Here is a 21551-nt window from a genome sequence, read left to right on the forward strand (position 1 = left end):
AGACACAGGCTCTTGAAAAAAAGTAAAATCCATCTTTTAAGTCAATATTCCTGTAGCTTTAATACCATGAGAGAATATGCTCATTACAATTACTTTATAAACATATATCTTTTTCTTGGAGAAACTTATTGTTATGGTGGAAGTCTAATCTAACTGAATTGACAGTATTTGGGATGATTGGACAACTTAAAAAGAACTTGTTATTTCGGGATAAAATGCAGCATTAAAAATATTGATTGTATTCTTGCTTTTCATTGTGTCTTTGACACAAGGTTATTTCTCCTCACATTTACACAGTGTTTTGCTGGCAAGGGTATCAATCACTTCAGACTCTGTTTATGTATTCCCCACAAATCAGAAGGCACAAGGGCAAATTGTTATAGTTGAGTTCTCTGGCTTGTGAATTTTATCAAACCAACCTGCCTTCTTGTGAACTCTGAAGTGCATCTCAAAAGCTAAGTGTGTTTTTGATTCAGGGACAGCCACTTGGCAGTAATTTGCCTGTGCTGAAACTGCACAGTGGACCTAAGTTGCTGAACAGGTTTGACCTTATCCACATGTGCCTTATGCTTTCTCACATCAAACGCTTTCTCACATCTCATTACTCACATCATTAGTAAAGCCACCAGATCTTAGGGACCAGCAAAAAGCTGTATCTAACAAAGTGCATGTGCCAAAGATGCATCTCTTCTCCCCTGATTCTGCCTTTTCTCTTGGCTCTGAGAAAGCTTACTCTTTTAATATATGAAATAAATTACTCATCTTCTAGGGTCCTTGTAACTGATAGCTCATGCTATCAGATATGTTTAAGTGACAGGCTAAGGCCAAATACATGTGGTTAGATTATCAGAGGATAGAAGTAGTCTCTCCGCTGTGCCCTCCATTTAACAAGTCTGAGTGGTAAATCTTTAGGTTTCTGTTCAGGTTTGGGTTTCTCGTGGCTTAAGTACCTTCTGTTTCATTAAGGACTGGTTAATCTTGTTTTAATTTCTTATTTGAAGAAGATGGAAAGGTAGCCTTAGTGGCTAAAATTAGGTAACTTAATGGTCTACAAGCCTATACAGTTACTCTGGCTCTTCAAGAAACAATCACAAGGAATTAGGTGCATGCAGCAAACCCTTCTTTGGAAAATAATGCTCTGTGAGCTTATGTTCCAGTTACATGCCTTTTAATTGCATTTTCTACGAAGTTTTTTTCAAAAAAACACAGATCAAAGGTAAACTGAACTCAGCCTAAAGTTAAGTATTTCTGTTGGAAAAAGGTGGAGCTATAATATTTTAATCTGATAATATTTTAATGAAGCTAAAAACACAGTTTGAAACAAGATTATTTTTCTCCTATAGAATATATTAGTGTGTGTACTATGGCTCATAGTTTTTCAAGTGAGTAGTTCCAAAGGTCATTACAGATTCTTTTCACAGCAGCAATTAATTTTTTTTAGCTGTGCTCATAAACACATGTTTGTATTGTCTGCTAGAGAATTGAGCTTGTGTGCTTTCATGTGAGCTTGACTGTTGTGTATTAAAAATCACAGTGCAGTTCCTTCTCCCGCAGAGGAAATGGGGAATTGAAAATAAGCTGCTGCAGTTTCAAAGTGGAAGTGTTTTGTCCTTTGTAAAGAACTTGACAGCCAAATGGATGGTTTGCTCTGGGACTCAAAGATATGTCACAACAGTGGAACAGACAAGGAGCCCCCACCCCAGTTCAGGTACTGCTGGGACAGCAATTTGGGATGGGGACTTTTTAGGGTGTTTTTATTAAAGCAGCATCAAGTACGAGAAACCTATTTCTCTTTGCTGAATAGATCCTGATGACAGTTTACTTCACTGGATTATCAGCAACATGCTGGCTGCTGTGCCACCTGAATTTCAATTTCTTAATTTACAGCACAGATAAAATAGAATAGAGCTCGATCTCTGCTGCTCTTTACACTGGGCTTGTCTTATCAAGCATGAAGTTTGGCGCATTGCAAAGCTATTCAAGTCATTATCTGTTGAGGACCTCTTGAGCCATCTCTATCTCTGCAGTGTGCTGATAAGACAGCTGTTTCTGTAGCTGCAGTGTCTCTCTGGGCCTCGGTCTTCTTTCCGTGCAAACTACAGCTTTGTCACTGTGCCCTGATGCTGTCACTTTCTCTGTTGTGCAGTAATTTGATCCAAGCACAAAAGAGGTTGATGGCAGCAACTGACTGGCAGGTGACACAGTCTTATTTTACAATTAGATGTGCATTTCACACTGCTGGAAATACAAATCCTCAATAAAAGAAACTATCTCAGCTATGGTGCAGCAGCAATCTGCCTTTTCCTGGTCGCAGTAGGAAACAAGTAAATATATAATAGTTTAGATAAACTGACAACTTCTTTCAGGTATTACTTTTTTTTCCAGACAAAGGTTCCACAGTTGTCTGTAGAAAATCTGAGGAGTTGTGGTTACCTTTTGTAGAGATACCTTTTTAGTCTCAATTGAAAAAAAAAAAAAAAAAAAGTGAAACATCCCCCTTTGCTTTCCCCTCCTAAATGCTAACCACTTTTTCACAATAGTTTTTATTACAATTCAGACATTGCTGTGTAATAGAACAGAAAATTATATAGTAGCCTCAGTTGCATCATTCATATTGCTGTAGTTTAGCACAGTGTCTGTATCTGATGACCGAAGAGAGGCTCAGAGAAGGAGTAGGTAGAACAATCGCACACCCATACTGAAGGCCATGCATATTTTGTCCCTGGAAGTGTGTGTGTCACGACTTGGTCTGAGACCCTCATGCATGTCACCGTTTGTTTGTGAAAGGAATGGGAACAAACACAGGTTTCCCCTAGGAAAAGAACCCGCAGAGTCCCCGGGGTTCAGTAACACACAGGCACAACATACCCACCCATTCACATGACGGCACCCGAACACCACGAGTCAAGAGCCACTAGTCCGAAGTGCTGGAGAGGGAGTGCCAAGCGCACATGTACTGATATCCCGTACGGACCGAGGCGCTTTCCCAGGGCAGGGAGGGCCCGTTCCCCTTCCCGGGGCGGCCGCCGCTGTCCGTGGTGCTGAGGCGGGGCCGCGCCGTTCGCTGCCCTGCCAGCCGCCCCGTGCGCAGCAGCCGCTGTTTCGCTTGCTTATTTTCTGATTGTTTTCACTTTCATTAAAAAAAAAAAAAAAAAAAAAAAGAAATTAAAATCCCCCTCTGTGCTAGCCGGTAAACATTTTTCTTCCAGCGCAATTTGCTGCTTTTACTGACATTCCCTGACCACTTATTTCCAGCCAGAGGATTCAACAGGGTTCAGCATGCCTGAACAATCAGCTCTTCTCTCCTCCTACTTCTCTCCTTCCATGTCCAACGCCTATTTAATAATCCATACACGTTGTAGCTAAAGGCTGTGTCCAGACAGCCAGCTACTGCTAATCATAAAGACTTCTTTTCAGACATATTACTTAAGTGAAGGGGAACTTCACAGGAAAGTGTTTTTCCAGAGAGAATGGAAAATTTAGCTTTCCTTCTGACATTGCTGGAACCAAGGCCCTCTGAATACACATCAGAGATGAGAAAGGCCAATGACAAGGCAATTTGCTAAAACAGCTATTTTCTGCCTAATTTCCCTTTAGCACTGTGTATTGACAAACATGACAGATGTGAGTACATTACTGGTAGAGATACTAAGCCTCGAAAGAAAATGTATAAAGTTTGGGTTTTGTCTCGAAAAGCCAGACGCTAATTGTAGCTGGAGGGTTGTTCCTTTTGGGTGGAGAGTGTTGGGGGGAGAAGATGAAATCAGGAGTTCTGAATATCAGACCTGACAAGGAAGCTGCTGAGAGCGGAGTCCTTTAATTTCCTAAAAGTTCAGGAAGACACTCTTCTGGTTTCTAACAGCATACATTTTACATTTTGGCATCCACTTTAAACAGAGTTTCTTTAGTTCTAAAACCAGATATGTATTATACTGTTCTAAAATTGGCGGCGGGGTGGGGGGCGGGGGAGGGAAGGGCCTGACATGTTTGGAGGTATTGAGTGAATGCATCAGACTGCTAAATAATTTTTTAAAATTTTCTTCCTTTCTCTCTTTTTATACATTAACTATGTTCTCTTAAGGAATACTTTTTTTGCTTAAACAGATGAAGCAAAAAAGTAATAAATAACTAAATCTAGTAATTCTGAAGACAGAAACATTGTGCACAGTATTTATAGATGTTTTCTACTTGATAGAACGAACAGTACTTATAGCACTTTATTTTAGAAATATATATATGTAAAAATATATATAAGACTTGCTGATAAATGATTCTATAGAATAAAGAACCGGAGCAGCTTAATTTTGATATCATTAGGAGACTTTCAGAAGCAGTTTGGCTGTTTCAAAGGGTAAAATTTGCCATAATTAGACAAGTCTGAGCCTCAGACATAAGCTGAGAAAGTGCAGACTTTTCTGAACTTTTCTTACTGCAAGGGCATAATTTATATATACATCCACAAACTGGGTGTGAATAGACATCACTTCATGTAGGACCTTTGTATAAACAGCTTTGAGAAAGCAGGCGCCCCCACCCCACTCCTTATTCAGTCCTGAGAGCGAATAGTTTGCTACTTGTTCCACCAGGGAGTTATTCATTTTTTTGGAATGCTGCTGATTTAAAAAGTTGGTGATACATTGTTAATTATCAGATTGTGTGTTCTAGAAAAACACTGGCTTCATTAAGCATAGAACCAATTATGTAAAATGTAAAATCAGTCCCTGTATAACTCTCAGTTGTTGTCATAGTAGTAGGATAGGGAGATCATAAGAAACAGAGAATACACAATTCATTGTATGTCATTTATAAACACACAGGGACACTCTCATTGAAATGCTCCATTTGAAATCTCTATTTGAAATCACATGCCTCTATTTTTGTGCCTTGCTACACGCAAATGCCAGAATAGTCTAAATAAGCATTTGCTTTCTGCAGGGTGTAAGTGCTTTGCTATTGAAAATACATGACACACACTTGTGTTACAGTAGAAAAGCCATGTTTAGAAAGCACTTCTGATTCTGAAAAGAAATGATCAAGTGCAGTGAAGGTCAAACAGTATGAAGAGTAAAAGGCACCCTTCAGAATACCATGCAGGATTGCTTGTTCTGTACACCACCTCTTTTCTTCACAAACATATTTGCACTGCAAGACAGAATTGACTACATCATGAATAAAAGCTCGCGCCTTCCTTCCTTCCTTCCTTCCTTCCTTCCTTCCTTCCTTCCTTCCTTCCTTCCTTCCTTCCTTCCTTCCACTTCCTTCCACTTCCTTCCTTCCGCCACTTCCTTCCTCCCACTTCCTTACAGAATGTTTGTTAGAAGTATTATTAATATATTATTACTTAACACCCATTAATGTATCCACTCCCAGAAAGACTAGAGCAGTCCCTGGCCTGGTAATAACAAACTTGGCACACATACGGCCAGAACTGGGTGGAGTGGGGACATAAGGAAAAAAAAAAAAACCTAACAAAATCAAAAAAGCCAAACAAAAACAAGCGGACAAGTAACACAAAACCAACCAACAACAACAACAGAAAAGACACCGCCTTCCCGGCGGCACCTCTTGCTAAGTAATGGTGGCACTGCGCGCCGGCCGCTCCGGGCGTGCCGTGATGCACCGCCCCGCACCCACGTGGCTGACGGAGCAGCAGCAACGGCCGCGCCACCGGAGCAGCGCCCGGCGCCTCGCGGGCCGCGCTGGGAGCGGCGCGGGGCGGTCGCAGCGCCTCGCCAGGGCCCGCCAGGGCCGCGTCGGGGCCGTGCCGGGGCCGTGTCGGGGCCGCCCGGCCCCGGGCCCGCCCGCGCGCGCGGAGGCGGCCCCGCGCGGCGCAGCGGACGCTGAAGCGCGGCGCCATGCGCCCTGCCGGAGTGGCGGCCCGCGCGGCCAATGGGCGGCCGCCGCCTCGCCCGGGGCGGGGCGAGTGGGCGGCGGCCGGGCCAATGTGGGCGCGCGGCGCCGCCAGCAGCCTGCGTTGCGCCGGGGTGCGGGGACGCTGCCGCGCGTGGCGCCGGGGTAGGCGTGGGGCGGCTGCCTGGCGGGGGGGCGGGCGCGGACGGACGGACGCGGGACGGGACGCGGCCGCCTCTGGACGGACACACGCCCCCCGCCGCGTCCCCGCGGCCGCGCTGCCGGGCGCGGCGCGCAGACGCACGCAGCCCGGCGCGGCGGCGGGCAGGAGCCGGGCGGCGGGGCTGCTATAAATCTGCGGAGCGGTCCGCCTCCCTGCGAGGCACGGCGCGGCACCGCACGGCGTCGTTCCCCCCCTCCCCCCACCCCCCGCGCACTCAGCGATGCTGCAGTTGGCTCGGGTGGCGAGCCGCTAGGAAGTGACCAGCAGGGAGGAAGGGAGGGAGAGAGAGAGAGGGCGTCTTTAAAATCGCCCTTCCATCCTTCTTTTCTTTGTTCCTTCATTTCTCCATCCCCTCGTTTTGTTCCATTGGGTTGCGAAAGGAGGGTCGTCCTGTCACTCTCCCACTTTTGAGTTCTCCCATTTTCATTTTTTAATTTTCTAATTTTTTTAATTTTTGATTTTTCTCCCTTAGTGTTGGAGTGTTGGGGGTGGGGGAGGGAAAGGATTTTTTTTGGTCTTGTTTTGGTTTTTATTTGCTTCCTTTTATAACTGTCAGCAATTTAGCTCTTGTCTGTTGACTTGAGAGAAGTATCCATCTGCCTCTTACTCCTGATCGGGAGAACTGCACCACTTTTTTTTTTTTTTTTTTTTTTTTTTTTTTTTTAATCCGAGGACTGGAAGGTAAGTTATGGCTTGGTTCTTTCTGTTATTGTACGTGTCCGATAGCGTCCACGCGACCCACTCCAGAGGTGCATGCCTTGTAGAATTATGCTGATCAGCTGCTGTGTTTGCTCCGTATTGACACGGTTCGTGCCGACGGCGCTGAGTGAGGCTGTTCGTGGCTATGGCAGCATGCCCGCGGAGCTGAGTTGCTGAAAGTGTTTGCAGCGTGGGGAGGGCAGCCGCTGAAACTGGGGGACCGCACCGCGCCCACGCAGGATGGCATGCGCATCCCTACCTGGGCTGGCCCAGCCGCAAAGTTCCCGCCGTGACCGCGCCCGTCCAGCTCCGGATACGTCTCCTTGCGGGGAGTATCCGAGGGGACGGACCCGCACCGCGCTGGTCGAGGGAGACGGTATCACTTTGAGGAGATAAACTCGCATTTTCAGATTAGCCGGGATAAGGCTCTTCGCGCCTAACTGCATTAGCCGCACGGCGGTTTTTTTTGCTTCCTGCGGGGCTGGGAGGCGACTGCGTGCCACGGCGCACAAAGACGCGGTCGGCAGCATTGTCAGCGGGAGCGGAGGGCGGGCGGCGGGCTGAGGAGAGCCGCTGGGCTTTCCCGGAGAGAAGTCTATTGCTGTCGGGTAGGGCGGGCCCGTGTCTTTTCGTGGGAATGAATAACCCGCCGCGGGAGGGGACGCGTCCCTTTGTTCCGGGCGTCGGGGCACTGCGCGGCGGTGCATGGGCAGCGTGGGCGGGGCGGCCCCGATCTCTGTCCGTGGTCCTAGCGGGGCGGCGGGGACGCGGACAGCGGTCGCCGGTGTGCGCGAGGAAAGTTTGCGCCCGGCAGCCGCGGCAGGGATCCCAGCGAGGCTCCGGGCAAAGGGACGGACTGGGCGTCCCGTTATCAGGCGCGTCTCCCGTCCTCTCGCCCTTCGTCCCTGCGGCGGTGGGAGGGTCTGGGAAGGAGGAGAAGGCGGCGATGGTAAACGCTGGCGCTGCAGCTTGTGCTACCGGCAAAGACCGGCCGCGAGCACTGCCATTGTTGTTTAATTTATGCTGCTGCCAGCACGCTACACCGTACCCATCTCTTTCACGTATGAAAATAACTAATGTGATATCTGTATGAGCGAGGCAAATGGATAGTTAGACCTCAAGTCGTTTTCAAGAACCGGCGGTGAGGCGGTGTATTTTGACTACTCTTTGGAGCGCTGGGAGGGCGGGGGACATGCACTCCCGCCGGGACGGGACCTCCCCTCGCCAGCACTGACGCTGGAGCGCTACCCGCGCGGAACGAGCCGCCCGCAGGAGCGCAGCCGCGGTGCTCGGCAGCCGAACCTTGCGGGGGCGAGGAGGGGTCTCCTCGCAGCCGAGCGATGCACGAAACGGGACGGCGCTGTCAGAGAGGCTAATGCCCGTCGCAGGTCACGGAGCGCTCGCTGCCGCTGCGCCCCTTCGGGCGGGCGGCTTGGGGGCTCGTTCGCCCCACCGAGCCGTTTCCAGAGAGAGAGGCAGCGTGGAGCCTCCGGGGCTCGACACTTTTTAGGGAAAGACGGGGAGCCTTAGAGAGATGGGCAAGCACTGTGGGTATCTTGCCTCTGACCCTGCTGGGGACGGGGAAGGCAAGCTCCCGCCCCATCCTGATTAGCAGACTCCGCTTCTCTCCCGGCCGCCCCAAGGCGCCCGGCAGCACTAGCGGTGTAGGGCCCGCCCGGCCTTGGCTCCGCCAAGCCCCCGCATTGCCCGGGGGCGCGGCCCCGTGGGCGCGGGCTTCTTGAGTGGCCGCCGGCAGCGTCACTCAGGCGGTGGCCGCGGGGGCGGGCTGTGGGGGCCTTTATCTGCCCGTCAGCGAGCTAGTCTTCGCTGTTGGCGGCCGGGCGAGTGCGGGACGGTGGGGTGGCGTGAGTGCCAGAGCTATCAGGTGAGGCGGGGCGCTGCGCCGCTCCCTCGGGTAGCAGACACCTTTTCCCCATTCTGCTTCCAGCCTGGTACCGCAGCTGCGGTAACCAGGCTCCTCGAAACTCGCCGCTCCTGCAGGACAGCGAGCAGACGGACTGTCGGTCCCGGGCTGCTGAAAGAAGGGCGGGTCGAGGGGCTGGGAACGGAGACGGGGCTTACGGGGAGCCATGCGGTCTTCGCAGAGGCGCGCCGGGACGCTGGGTTCGCCGCGGAGGAGGAGTGGAGGAGAGCTGGAGCCGGAGCGGGGCTGTAGCCGGCGCGGGGAGCACGGCGGGAAGGCGGGGCGGCCTGGGCTGCGGGCCGCCGGCGCATGGCCAGGGTACCCCCCAGCAAAGGGTAAAGGTAAATCAAGGCGTGTGCGGAGACATTCACCGTCCCCTGCTACTGTAAGTGACTGGTGACTGTGACTGGCTTTCCGCCAGTACCGGCTTGTTGCGGGCTGGGCTCCAAACTCCTAGATACTGGTGGTGTTAGGTTAAGAGGGGCTTCTTGACAGTTGTGGACAGCAGGTTTTTTTTTTTTTTTTTGCGAATGGTTACTTCATCCCCTTTCCCCTGTCCCGTACTAGATGAGTTTAATCGCTTTTTGCTTTAACCTTCGGGCTTTTCTGACTATTTCCTTTCTTTCCGCCCCCTCCTTTTTTTTTTTTTTTTTTTTTTTTTTTTTTTTTTTTGTGTAGTTATAATTAGGTGCTTAAACACTTGTTCCCCGGACATAACATTGTTCAGTAAACCCTTTGTTTAATCAGCAGCATCCCTGAATGACTTTCATCCCACCTTTCTCTAGCGTGGCCCTACTACTCGAGCGTCGCTCTCATTCTCCCCTCAAGCTGCACCCTCTCTTTTCAGCCTTGTTCGCGTCTGACTTTGCTCTAACCGGAGCGCTTATGTCCATTATGTTCGCCGTAGTGCATCTGCCGCCTCCTGAGCGCGCCCTGCGGGGTGGCAGAGGGCCGCGGGTGGAGGGCGCGGGGCTGTGCCTGGCCGCGGAGGGGCCGCAGGGCTGCCCGCCGCACCTGCGGGGCGTGGGGGACCGAGCCGCGCCCACGGGCGGGGCCGGTGGGGGCTGTGTGGCCGGCGGCAGCGATCCCTGCGATGGAAAAGGCGCGGCGGAGCAGCCGGTGCTGCCTGGTGCCGGCCTTCCGCGCCCCGGGCTGGAGGGCGGGCCCTGCTGGGCTGGGGAGTTCCCGCGCTGGAGAGGGGAGCCGGCCGTGGGGATGGGGTGAGGGTGCCCGGCGCAACTGCTTCATTTTATTTTGGCGTTCACGTTGCGCTGAGGAGTCAAGGGTCGCACCGGCGCGGCGCGTCCGAGCTTGGTCAGGCGGAGGGGTCGTCACCCCGTCATCTCTGCTTTTTGCACGGAGCATTACCAGGTTCGGTGTATTGCCTGCCTTTTCAGGTTGCCCTGCCCCGGGAAAAAAAATTACCTTTTTTGCCTTGAGTGCGTGGACAGTGAGTTGATTTTGCTTCAACTGCTTGACACTGATGGTGTGAACTCTTGGGGCAGTCAGGCATCTCGGTGCCTTTTTAAGCTCGTTACCCGCTCGGTAGCATCCGTTTAAATTCAGGTGTTACTTGTTAGAACTGGAAAGCTTGATAGTTACCGAAAAAAAATTTCAGAAACCATGCAAAACACACAAGAAAATTTGTGTTTATAAAATAGTCTTTGATGATAGTTTATTCAGTTGAAGTCTCTGAGACTAAAAGGTGTTGCCATGTATTTTAAGTTTTGAAGACAGCCTTGGTTGATGAAGTTTAGTAGTACTTAGGACGTCAGTGTCTTGTGTTCTTACAAGCGATACTGGATGAAGTTGTAGAACCTTATGAATTAAGTATTTCAGGATGTGTGTATTTTCTTGAAAAGTAATGGATTCTCGATATTTTGCGCTGAAAAACTCCTTGCCATTTGACTTTGTTTTTATTTTGATGGAAAATTTTATATTAAACTGGGGGGGCCTAGGAGGTGTTCCACTATGTGGTTGAGGAAGCACAGTGGTATTAGTTTTAGCTTTTGTTTTCCCTTTTCAGTTCCATGAATTCTGAATCCTGAAGTTACATTCAGGTTTTTTCATCTCTTTTCCCTGACCTTTCAGAAATGTTATATTAGCGGTGATAGTTCTAGCAGTGGACTTTGAACTTCGTTTCTAGCAATTATGCATAAATAATTTTGTTTGCAAATATAAAATTGGCAATTCTATATGCATGGTGTACAATGGAATATTACTTAACTGGAGAGAAATGTAGATATTTGAAGTTTTTACTGTGATATATTATTGAGGATTATTGAGGACATACTAATGACATTGAAACTGCTAAGGAATTTTATCAGATGTATTCAAATCTGATGAAGCACATCTTTAATGCTCCTTCCAAATGTCTTCTGGTTGTCCTCACATTGCTATTTCTGCTTCAGCAATAGGTGTCTTTATTTTATGTGGTTTTATTGTGGTGTAGTGGTTGATCTTTTCCATGTGCAGTAGAGATTTTTAATTTATTTAGTCTTTGCAGTGGGTATGTCTTAAATATGCTTACATTTACATAAATATTTTGCTTTTATTAGGTAATCATGGTAGTGTATTATTCCTGCAAGTAAATTTATTGCAACTGTATCATATTAATGTGACATTGATTTTTATTCTTTTTCCTGCATTCCTTTTAATTGCTCTTTTTTAAATGGGAGGGAAAGATTTACCTACTGCATTTCCAAAAATTGTGAACTAGCATAGTTAAGACTGAGCTAGGTGATCTAGGTAAAAAAAAAAAAAAAAAAAAAAAAAGACAAGACAAAAAACCTTACAGAGTATGGTCCAGGTTTCTAGATGACAGTATTCAACCTACAGTGAAGGCTCAAGCTGAATTCTATGGAAGTCCTTATAATTCCAAGATAGATAGAATTTTTGAGAGACAGAGCTAAGTATGTTTTAGTTGGGGACTAGGTAGGAAATAGATGTCCTGTTCTAAAAGCCTAAGGTATAGTTCAGCTTTCTTGTGCTTCGTAAAATAAGTCAATGCTCCTGCATATGTAGAGTTAGCAGTTAAAAATAGTACAAGGATGCAAGCACAAGCCCATGTCTTGTAATAGCAATGCAGAAATGGTGCTTTTATAGGTAAAACTCTTTGTCTTACAACGTAATGGCTTTTGATTATATTTGTGGCCAGTGATGTTCTTCATAGCAATAGAGCCGATTGTGAGCTAATGGATAGGCTCAATTTGTGATGAATATACATTTCAATATTGCTTTAATGCCATCTTCACTTTTGCTGAAATGCTTCTCTGATAGATGCTAGTGCCTTCAGAGGGCAGTCAGTGTTACCAGCTGTTGCTAACATTTGAGAAGTGTGAGAATGTTGCTTTAGCGCACAGATTTCTTTTTCTGACAGCCCCCAAATCAATTGAAAAATCATGACACTGTCCAGCAGGATTAGCTGATGGTGTTTTTGTGTTTTGACATCTGTAGTTCCATTTCTGAGGGAAGCTGCTACATGTTTTTTTGATCTTGGCTGTATAAAATCTACCTAATTTGATGCACTCAGAAGGATTAGTTGTGGAGAAGCTGGCATAAGACAATTTGTAAGTTTTAGCTACTACAGCTGGTGGGTCGGAGCAAGATGTTTTGTTGCCTAATCCATATTGAAATTCTGAGAGTCATACTGCGAGTCTCTGGTGGCTGAAAAACACAAGTAGGCTTTTTGAATGATTCCCACTGAAGCTCAGACAATTCTGAGCAAGCTGCTTTTGCTCAGTAAGAATTGTTTTTGGTTTGTAGGGTCTCCTTGCATCTAATGCTTATAGAACAGCTAAATGCAATGCTAAATCTAGCAAAATCTGTGATAAGAGACCTAATTGCTAGTTGGTCTTCAGTGTATTTGGAAGAAGAGCATGTGTTTCACACAGACTTTCTGACCTACAGCTCTGCAATAAGTAGATCTTGGAAAGATGACCTCAGTGAAACACTTGGCTTTAGTAGTTAGTGTTTTAAATGGACTGCAGGTTTTCAGCTTTAAAATTAGGCAAAAGAGAAAACAGCTCATGGCAGAAATCTGAAGTATGCTTTCTCAGAAATTGACTTAAAAATTCTAATGCCATGTTAAATTTTTGAAGTAGCTCACAGTCTAAATTTGACTTGGCTGGCAAAATATGTGAAGTTTTAAGAGCAGTAATTACATAATGTGGAAAACTGTAATGGGAAGATCTTACGTACATGTGTTTGAAAATTGTGAATTTTAGGAACAAATTTTGAAGTTTTCCAGATAGAGATCAAACTAACGTCGCACTGTTTTCTGTTCTTTCTGAGCCTTGTGGTACTCCTGTACTTAAGCAACAGGGGTTTTAATTTGTTTTGGTAGTCATAGTAAGTCCCAATGTGATGAAGGTTTGAAAAAAGCTGTGGTTTCTTGATGAAAGTGGGGATGAGAGTTAGGTGTTTAAATGTGTGAGCATGCCAGCCAAGGATCAGAATAAGAATAATTTTAGGCTGTCTTGAAATTCACATAAAACATTGGTGATACCAATTGTTCATTCCCTCACACAGTTGTGATACTGCTGATGGCTCAAATAGTCCAGCTGCTGATCAGAAACTGCAGAGATTCTTAGTGTAGAGGAAGTTGCAAGATGTTGCAAGAATGAGTGTCTTGATTTGCTGCAGTTAGCAAAGGAACAGGTATATCCACATAAAGCCACTGTGGCTGCCCAAATGATGCAGAAGCTAGAAAATACCGAGGTAATAAAACAAGGATTGTGTTAAGGATGTAAGACTCTAGTTCTTCAGGTGAGTGTGGAATAGAGATAGAAGGAAAGCATTATACAATGGAAGGTAACTGAATTGCCATAACATACTGTAAATCGTGCATATGCAGTCTTATGAGTACTTACTACCTAAGTACTGGCAAAAGAGGGAACACTTTAGCATTGAAATACATTGTGAGACAGTCTACACAGAGGTAGGAAGGAGTGCTCAGGGTATCCTGTTATATTCGCTGTGATGTGTTGAGCAGCCTTTCTGTAAGTCTGCTGGCTGCATTTGTTTTCATGCTTTGGATGAGTTTATTTAGCTAAGTCCTTACTCTGATTTAGCTGAATACGCTTTATGTGTTTTTATGGAATGAAACTGCCATTGAGTGATTGCTGGAGTACTGATGTTCTTCTGTGCCTTAAATCTTGATGTCAGAAAAGAAGTTAGTAGGATTTGTTTTACAGAATGGGTGAACAGAATTTCTCTTGAAAATTCAAATAAGTATTTAGAGGCAAATGCCTTAGTCACTTTTTCTTATAAGGGTTGAGAGAAGGAGATTCAGACATGGAATGGGAAAGGTAATGTAAATAGAACTTCTCTACCAGAAGTGTCCCTGCTGATTGTGTTTTGCAATACTGTTATTACATATTTTTTCAGAAGTAGAATTGCGTACCAGAAGGAGTGATTGAAGTCACCTTTTCTGTGTTGTTTTTTTTAATTGCCTGTTGCTTGTGTATATTGATGAAAATTTATGCAATATTACTTGGAAGGAGGTAGAGGAGTCAGGTCAGAAGATAGTTTAGATATTCTGCCATTTCCATCTAGCTGCATTGGCATGATGAGGTAGAGATTTGAGTGGGTTTTGCAGTTATTCAGGCTGTACCTGGCTGTCATGGGGAATAAACATTTGAAATGGACTTCTTGAGCTGGCTTTGTCTCTAGTTCCTAAATGAGTAGTAGATACAGTCCAAATATTCACGTTCATGGTACCTGAGTTTCTTTAGGGATAAATCTGCTTCTGAGAGTCTTGTGCTTAGACTTGTCTCTCAATATACTGGGATTTGGACAGTTTGCCGTGGTATCCAAGAGCCTGTTTCTGTGTAATGTTATGGGAAAACTTGCTGTTAAAATACCTTAATGTAAATAAAATGGTCTAATGATGTATGTTATGGTAGTACCTGATGTTAATAATATAACTCTAAAACACCTTAAAGAAATGGTTCCCTGAGTTAGACTTGGTGTGGTGGATATCAAAATTTATTAATTAAATATATAGACAGCAGAAAAAGGGCACTCTTCAAACTTGGCCTTATAAGCTTGCTGCTTCTAGTTTTGTGTTTGTGGCATGTGATTTTTAGTTTCAGTACCAAGGTGGAGAACTTCTCCAAATCTTAGTTGAGATTAACTTATTTTCTGAATGCACTGTGGAAGTTATGGTCTTACCACTTACATGCTGCAGGAACAGCTGTGCCTGGACTTGAGCCACATCTTTGGAGAAAGATGTACTGAATGGTGAGATAGTTTTTGATAGTTCATGGAACAAGTGGGGTGAAGATGTACTTGTTTACCTACAGAAGTAGTTAAGGTTCCTTGTACCACTGTTCCAGGTGACCTTTGGGAAGTGTGTGCAAAGTGGTGAGGAGTAGGAGGAGAAGGTGGTCCCTTACATCTCTGGTCTAGTAAAGAGTGTTTCTCTTTAATAGAGAAATGAAGATGGATGCAGAAGAGTCGGTATTGTGGCCATCTGTCTTGGCAGAGGAGAAGGCTGTTAATGGGGTATTTTGATTTCTGAAGTTCCTTTGAGCATATGCATATGTAGCCATTGCACTGAAATGGGCAATATATTGCAGCAATGGTAGCATATGAACTTTGTTTCCGTTTTATTTTTGTAATGAAGTCTTTGTTTCAGTGCCATCCATTGTGTTTGTCGTCTTGAAATGCTGGAAAATTAATGCTGTGGCCTCTGTTTTTATTATCCATTAGCATTAAGTTTCATATGCATCAACCCAGCCCAGTTTGAAGGTGGAGCAAGATCTTGGGATTTATTTAAATTTTCTGTATCTGCTGTTCATCTTCAGTCTTGATCCTGCAAGCATACCTAGAGGTGAGCACTTACAGGTTACATATCACAGTTGATTTAAAAAAGGCTTTTAAATATTTTAAATTTAAATCCTAAGATCCTAGTACCTGCTATAATTGTAATTAAGGATATTATTTTTGCCTCTAGTAACACGTGTGGAAATTTCATCAGACATCCTGGTGTAGTCCATTTCCACCCAAATAAGCATTAGAAGCTGCTTTCTGTTTCCAAAAGAGGGAAAACTAAAGTCATAACTCTAAAACACCATATGCTGCTTGTAGCAGGCTATGCTTGTACTGCATGCGTGAAGTAGAGAAGAAATTAGTGTATTAATGAGTTTGAATTTTTAATTTTTATGTGCTTGTACCTTGAGCTACAAGCCCAAATTGAGGTCCTGACCTAAAACCGCTATTGCTAATCTGGCCAGAGCACCCATTCTGAAGGGAGCTGGAAAACTGCTGACAAAGTGAACTGCATAAAGTGAAGACGACTGTAGAAGCTGCTTTTGCATTCAGATAGCTAAACTGTGAAACTTGGCATAGCAATAGCACTTGCCTTGGACTGTATCCATGGTTGAGCTGTTGGTAGGCAAGATGAGAATTACAGCCTCATTAACCAACTGAGTAGCTGAATTTTTTTCTGTAACAGTTGAGCAAACTGAAAGAAAATTAAATGGAGTTATGCTTGTCTTTTGCTAAAGGCTATTTTTATAAGAAAAGTGGTTCTTGTTGTGAAGTTCCTCTGAACCAGTGCAGCTGAGCGATATAAAACTAGCCATCGTGCTGAAATTATAATGGGGCTGTAGGTTTTCTTTTCTTGTGTTGAAAGTTTCATGTTTTTGAGATGGTGACTGTTTCTATGTTGAATGGTATAACTGAGATGACACATTCAAAGCTTTAAGCAACCTAATCTAGTGGAAGATACCACTGCTGATGGCACAGGTGTTGGAACTAGATGATTTGAAGATTGCTTCCAATCTAGACCATTCTGTGAATCAACAGCAATTTTCTGTGCAAGTTTGGTAATGTTAGAAGTGTAGAACTAGCTGTTACAAAAGGAGTAGATACTGCAGACTTTTGCTGTGGCAAAAATAAACCTGTTTTTCTTTTGTGGTTGCAGTTTCCTCGATCTTCACAAATGCTGTATGTTGTGAAACCAGGTGGAGTGAGGATTACTTGTTTTGAGCATTTTTACGTGTTCTGAAATGAGGAATGTCAATGTTCCTGAAGAAGTCCTAAGTCAAATTGTTTGTCTTTGGAGTTAATTTCATAGAATGATTGCATGCATCAGGTTTCCTGCTTGAAGGAATGGACGAGAACAGAAAATGAGTTGATACTTTTTACAGAAGGTTTTTGGTTTGGGTCTTTTTTTTAACTATAATGTGCAGTATCAGGTTTAGCTTAGGTTTCTGCATATGAGTCTTGAGTAATCTTTATGTGTTCTGAAGGAGTGTCCAAGATCAGAGACCTAATTTTTGTGGCTGCTGGTACTACTTGCTCAATTATTAAAATACTGAAAATTAATGACCATCTAATTGTAGCTGTCATCCTGTTGACTCGCCCTTTTAAAATTTATGTATCTTTTCGTAACTTGCTTGACCTAAGATGGCTGTGTTGTTTTTTGTCTGCATACATCTCAAAAACTCTGCTTGTCAGGGTATTAGGAAGAGCTGTAGACATGTGGTATTCATTCAGTCCAAATTAGAATAACTGTGAGTAAACTGCTATCAAACACGGTACATGCAAGCAGGATTTCACATTGACCTACACAAAAGGATGTGAAATGGTACACTCAGGAACGGCATGATACTGAGTGGGCAGCTTCATGTGTATGGACTGAAGAGTTAGTTAATTCTTCTTAAGGAAATATGGAAATTGTACAGCACAATTAATAAATGGTAATAAGAGCCTCAGTTTCAAGAAACATGAAAAGTGTTGTGGATGTAGCAAAGAGATGAAAGTACCTTTTGTATCTGAAAGCAATATGAATAGTTTGAGTGATGCTGAAATTTTGCTTGTTACCCAAATTTATGAATTAATAAAGCTAATGAGCCTTCTGATCTGTCTAAGGTATGCTTGACTCTATGTAACTTTAAATGTTGTTTGAAAACTCAACAGAGCTGGCAGCGATGCCAGCAAGGCTAGGGACAGAAAGCCCTGAGCCCTGGTGGGCAGTGGGCTGAATTGGGCCATAGAGACAGGGTGTGAGGGAGAGCTTTTCTTTCCACAAGACCTGCTGGGCAGTGTGTGTGGTGTTGTTTGCCTTCTTGGAGAGTATTCAGCCCATACATATAAAGGCCTGAGCAATCTCACCACATGGCTGATCTTGCTGTGGATGGGGGTTGGAACTAGAGATGATCTGAAGTTCCTACTGACTCAAATGACTCATCTGTCTACCACTTTTGCCAATAAAACAAAATGTATTTACTGGAAAGAGAACGGAGGTATGGCAGAGTTTGGGTCTTACAAAAAAAAAAAAAAAAGCAATAAGCTCAGCTGTGGTTGAGCCAGAAACATCAGCAGAGTGAGCAACTACTGGCTGTTCTTATAAGTGCATTTCTAGGTGAAATTCAGTGGTTTGCACAGTTTTAACAGTTTAATGCACAGTTGTAACACAGCTTTGACACTCTTCCAGTTCTTCAGTCTTTAGGTATTTGGGATAGTAATTGGACAAATAATATTACTAGCTACTATATGTTGCCCTTATGAGTCTACTTTACACTTAGAGCATATCATCAGTCAGCACTTTTTCAACAAACTTTCTCATCAATGGTTGTAGACCTAAATTTTTACTAATTCTTAGGAGTTGTATGATGCTGTTCTTTGAGAGAAAATAATTTTGTTGTCTTTTCCTCTATGCAAGTTGGCTTATCAAAACTTGTTGGCTTGTCAAAACTTGTCTTCCTAATGGGGATCAGCCTAGAGGGCACACACATTTAGAGTTTAAAGTAGTCTCAAGAGTTCTCTGGGAGCTAAAAGTATGTACCTTTGCATGAACCACTTGAGAGCAGCAGGTGTCAGAAGGCTTTTCGGAAAATCCTTAAGGGCAGTTCTGGGCCAAATGACAGTCCTTTGACAACTGGAATGTTTAGTATGATGATGTAAGTGATGGCCACTCTGTTTAAGAGGTGAGATATAATAAGTTACTGCCCAGCAGTGGCCCAATCTGTGTCAAATAGAAGATACTCAAAGTTGTTGCTTATATAACAGTTTAGATGTGAGGTTTTCTGGCTTTTGTTTGGTTTCAGTTTTTTTGTGGGTTTGTGGTTTTTTTTGGTTTTGTTCAGGAAGTGTTGTTGTTGTTGGGGGTGTTTGGTTTGTTTTTGTTTGGGATTTTTTTAATGTGAATATTGGTTCCAATGACAAAGGTTGTTTTGGGCACACCTCTAGGAGAGCACGTCTGACTTTTGGCCTTATTTAGACTTTTCAGAGACAGGCTGTATGATGTCCTGTGGATCAGGGTGCCTTGGTGCAGGTAATAGCTTTCTTTGCCTGTTAGGACACCTTTTGATAGAGTAGGAGAAAAAAATGTGCCTTGAAAGGAGATGAAAAATGGGAAGATGTGGCTTGTGAATCAGGAGATAGAAAATGGCTGTAAAGATTGAAGTAAGCCTGTTCATGGAGCAGTATCAGTCTGATACATTTTATGTTGTGTTAGACTTTAATATCCCTGTTTACCCACATTGCTTCTGCATTTCTAGCTTCCTGATTTCTGGAAGTGACTGTGGCATTATATAGTTGAATGGTAACTTCAAGAGAGAAGGCAAAGGACTAGGTACATATATGTGCTTTTGTGCAAGAGGTACTTCTGTATGGCAACAAAAAATGTAATACCTTTGTCTAAAACTATTTTAGCAATTATGTTTTTGTCACATACTTCTGTGCACAGTAATTTGTGAAAGGCATGCATTTTTCCCAATTAGCAATATGTGACCAATTGATCACAACTTGTTTTTATCAACAGTACCTGATTTGCTGTCCATTGTTCTGTGGTATAGTATACTGGGTGTTCTTAGGAGGATTAGGAAGGAACTCCAGGCCATGAAAAGGAAGTGATAGCAGAGAGGGTGAGGATAGTAAATAGTTAAGGTATTGCTTCTGGCTCATTTATTTTAATAATTTCTAACTGCCCTTTTTCTGTGTGTACTCCACTTTGCTTCAAAATTGTTTTGCCTCAGATATGAACGATTCTATTGGACCTTGGAGGTAGAAAGGAATGCAGTGTGTGTTTCAGCAGCTTATGCCTTCTGTGGGGTAAATAGTAGTGGTCATGAAAACCAGCTAACTACCTGTGGGGGTGCAGAGGATTGGAAAACATGACTGAACATCAGGTTTTTTTTAATGTTCTTCACCTTCATACTTAAGTGTTCTTCTCTGCCTGCTGTCCTTTGAGTGAAGTAATGTGAGTGACCTCTAAAGGCATTGAAAAATAGGGATCATAGGACCGTTTGGGCTTGAAGGGACCTTTATTGGTCATGTAGTCCAACTCTCCTGAAAAGAGGAGGGGCATCTTCAGTTTGCTCTGAGTCCCACCTAATCTGAGCTTGAATATTTTCAGGAATGAGACATCTCTCACCTCTGCAGGCAGTCTGTTACAGTGTTCTGACCATCCCTATGTGTCAGCCACTCCATACAGCTTGGTGTTGAGAGTCTTGCACTTCTAGGGCATTCTGCCTCATGACCATTTTTGCCACGTAGCAGTTTGGACTGTCCATGAATCAAACCCATAATGGTTGCTGTCTTATGTAGTCATGGTAGATTCTTGAAATGTATGGTAAGATGAACAAGAAATTTTTTTCCTTAAATTGGAGGAATTAAGTCAATCTAAAATTGCTCATGTGGGACTGCTAGCAACTAGCCATTGCAGTGCTATCCCAGAGGATTTTAACCAGCGGCACAGGCTCTATTTGGAGGCCTGTCCCTACTGGTGTCTCCCACCAAGAGCGGGCCCAGTCTTGTGTAATTTACCCATCAGTGACTTGGATGAAGGGCAGAGGCCTCCTCAGCAATTTCACTGACAGCACAAAGCTGGGAGCAGTGGCCGATAGCCCAGAGGGCTGTGCAGCCCTTCAGAGGGACCTCAGCAGCCTGGAGAGATGGGCACAGAGGAACCTGCTGAAATTCAGCCAAGGCAAGTGCAGGGTCCTGCAGCTGGGGAGGAACAACCCCAGGCACCAGCACAGCCTGGGGGTGACCTGCTGGGAAGCAGCTCTGTGGAGAAGGAGCTGGGGGTCCCGGTGGACAACAAGCGCTCCATGAGGCAGCAGTGCCCTGGTGGCCAGGAAGGCCGGTGACATCCTGGGCTGCATCATGAAGAGCAGTGCCAGCAGGCTGAGGCAGGTGACCCTGCCCCTCTACTCAGCCCTGCTGCAGCCTCACCTGGAATGCTGGGCTCCTCAGTACAAGAGACACATGAAGGTCCTGGAGCGGGTACAGTGGAGGATGACAAAGATGATTTAGGGACTGGAGCATCTCTCTTACAGGGAAAGGCTGAGGGAGCTGGGCCTCTTCAGCCTCAAGAAGAGACATCTGAGGGGGGACTCCATCAGTGTCTATGAGTACCTGAAGGATGGTGTCAAGAGATCAGAGCTAGGTTGTGGTGCAAAGCAGTAGGACAAGAGGCAATGGCCAGAAATCAATGCACAGCAAGTTCCACCTAAGTAAGAACTTATTTACTGAGCAGGTGGCTGTGCTGAACAGGCTGTCCAGAGAAGTTACGGAGTCTCCCTCACATATTCTCAAGAGCTGTCTGTATGCAATCATGCAATCCGGTGCAGCAGGGCTCTAGGATGAAACTACCAGAGTAGAGAGGCTGGACAAGGTGACCCACTGTGGTCCAGCCTCACATCTTTGATGACTACCTTCAGTTAATGGTTTGGGCCTAGCACAATTAGTTACAAAGTCTTGTTTTCTTTCTCTTTCTGGTTCTTGCTTTTCTCAGGAGAAGCTTATTGCCCAGGATTTAATCCTGTGAGTCATTTTGATGCATTGGAGTGACCAAACAGATAGTGGTGGGGCTAGCAAACATCCAACTATGCAAATAAA

The 21551-nt window shown here is 44.9% G+C and overlaps 1 protein-coding gene across 21 annotated transcripts in view; it reads left to right on the top strand.

The window, feature by feature from the left end:
- Positions 1-21551, top strand: part of ELAVL2 (ELAV like RNA binding protein 2) — a 111506-nt gene that overhangs the window by 15200 nt on the left and 74755 nt on the right. For 4 of the 21 annotated variants that reach the window (XM_074533585.1, XM_074533590.1, XM_074533601.1 and 1 more), the window contains exon 1: positions 8317-8657. The exons of 1 other annotated variant lie outside the window; for it this stretch is intronic. Coding sequence is in view for 2 of the 20 variants with exons in the window: in XM_074533583.1 (XP_074389684.1) it covers positions 5890-6015 (126 nt within the window). In the remaining 18 variants the exon portion in view is untranslated. Of the gene's footprint in view, positions 1-5882; positions 6016-7183; positions 7381-8316; positions 8658-11468; positions 15532-21551 lie in introns of those variants that run through there. 16 more of the 21 variants (XM_074533597.1, XM_074533600.1, XM_074533591.1 and 13 more) reach the window with 12 other exon arrangements.

Source organism: Zonotrichia albicollis, chromosome Z (assembly GCF_047830755.1).
Source record: "Zonotrichia albicollis isolate bZonAlb1 chromosome Z, bZonAlb1.hap1, whole genome shotgun sequence".
Lineage (NCBI taxonomy): Eukaryota > Metazoa > Chordata > Aves > Passeriformes > Passerellidae > Zonotrichia > Zonotrichia albicollis.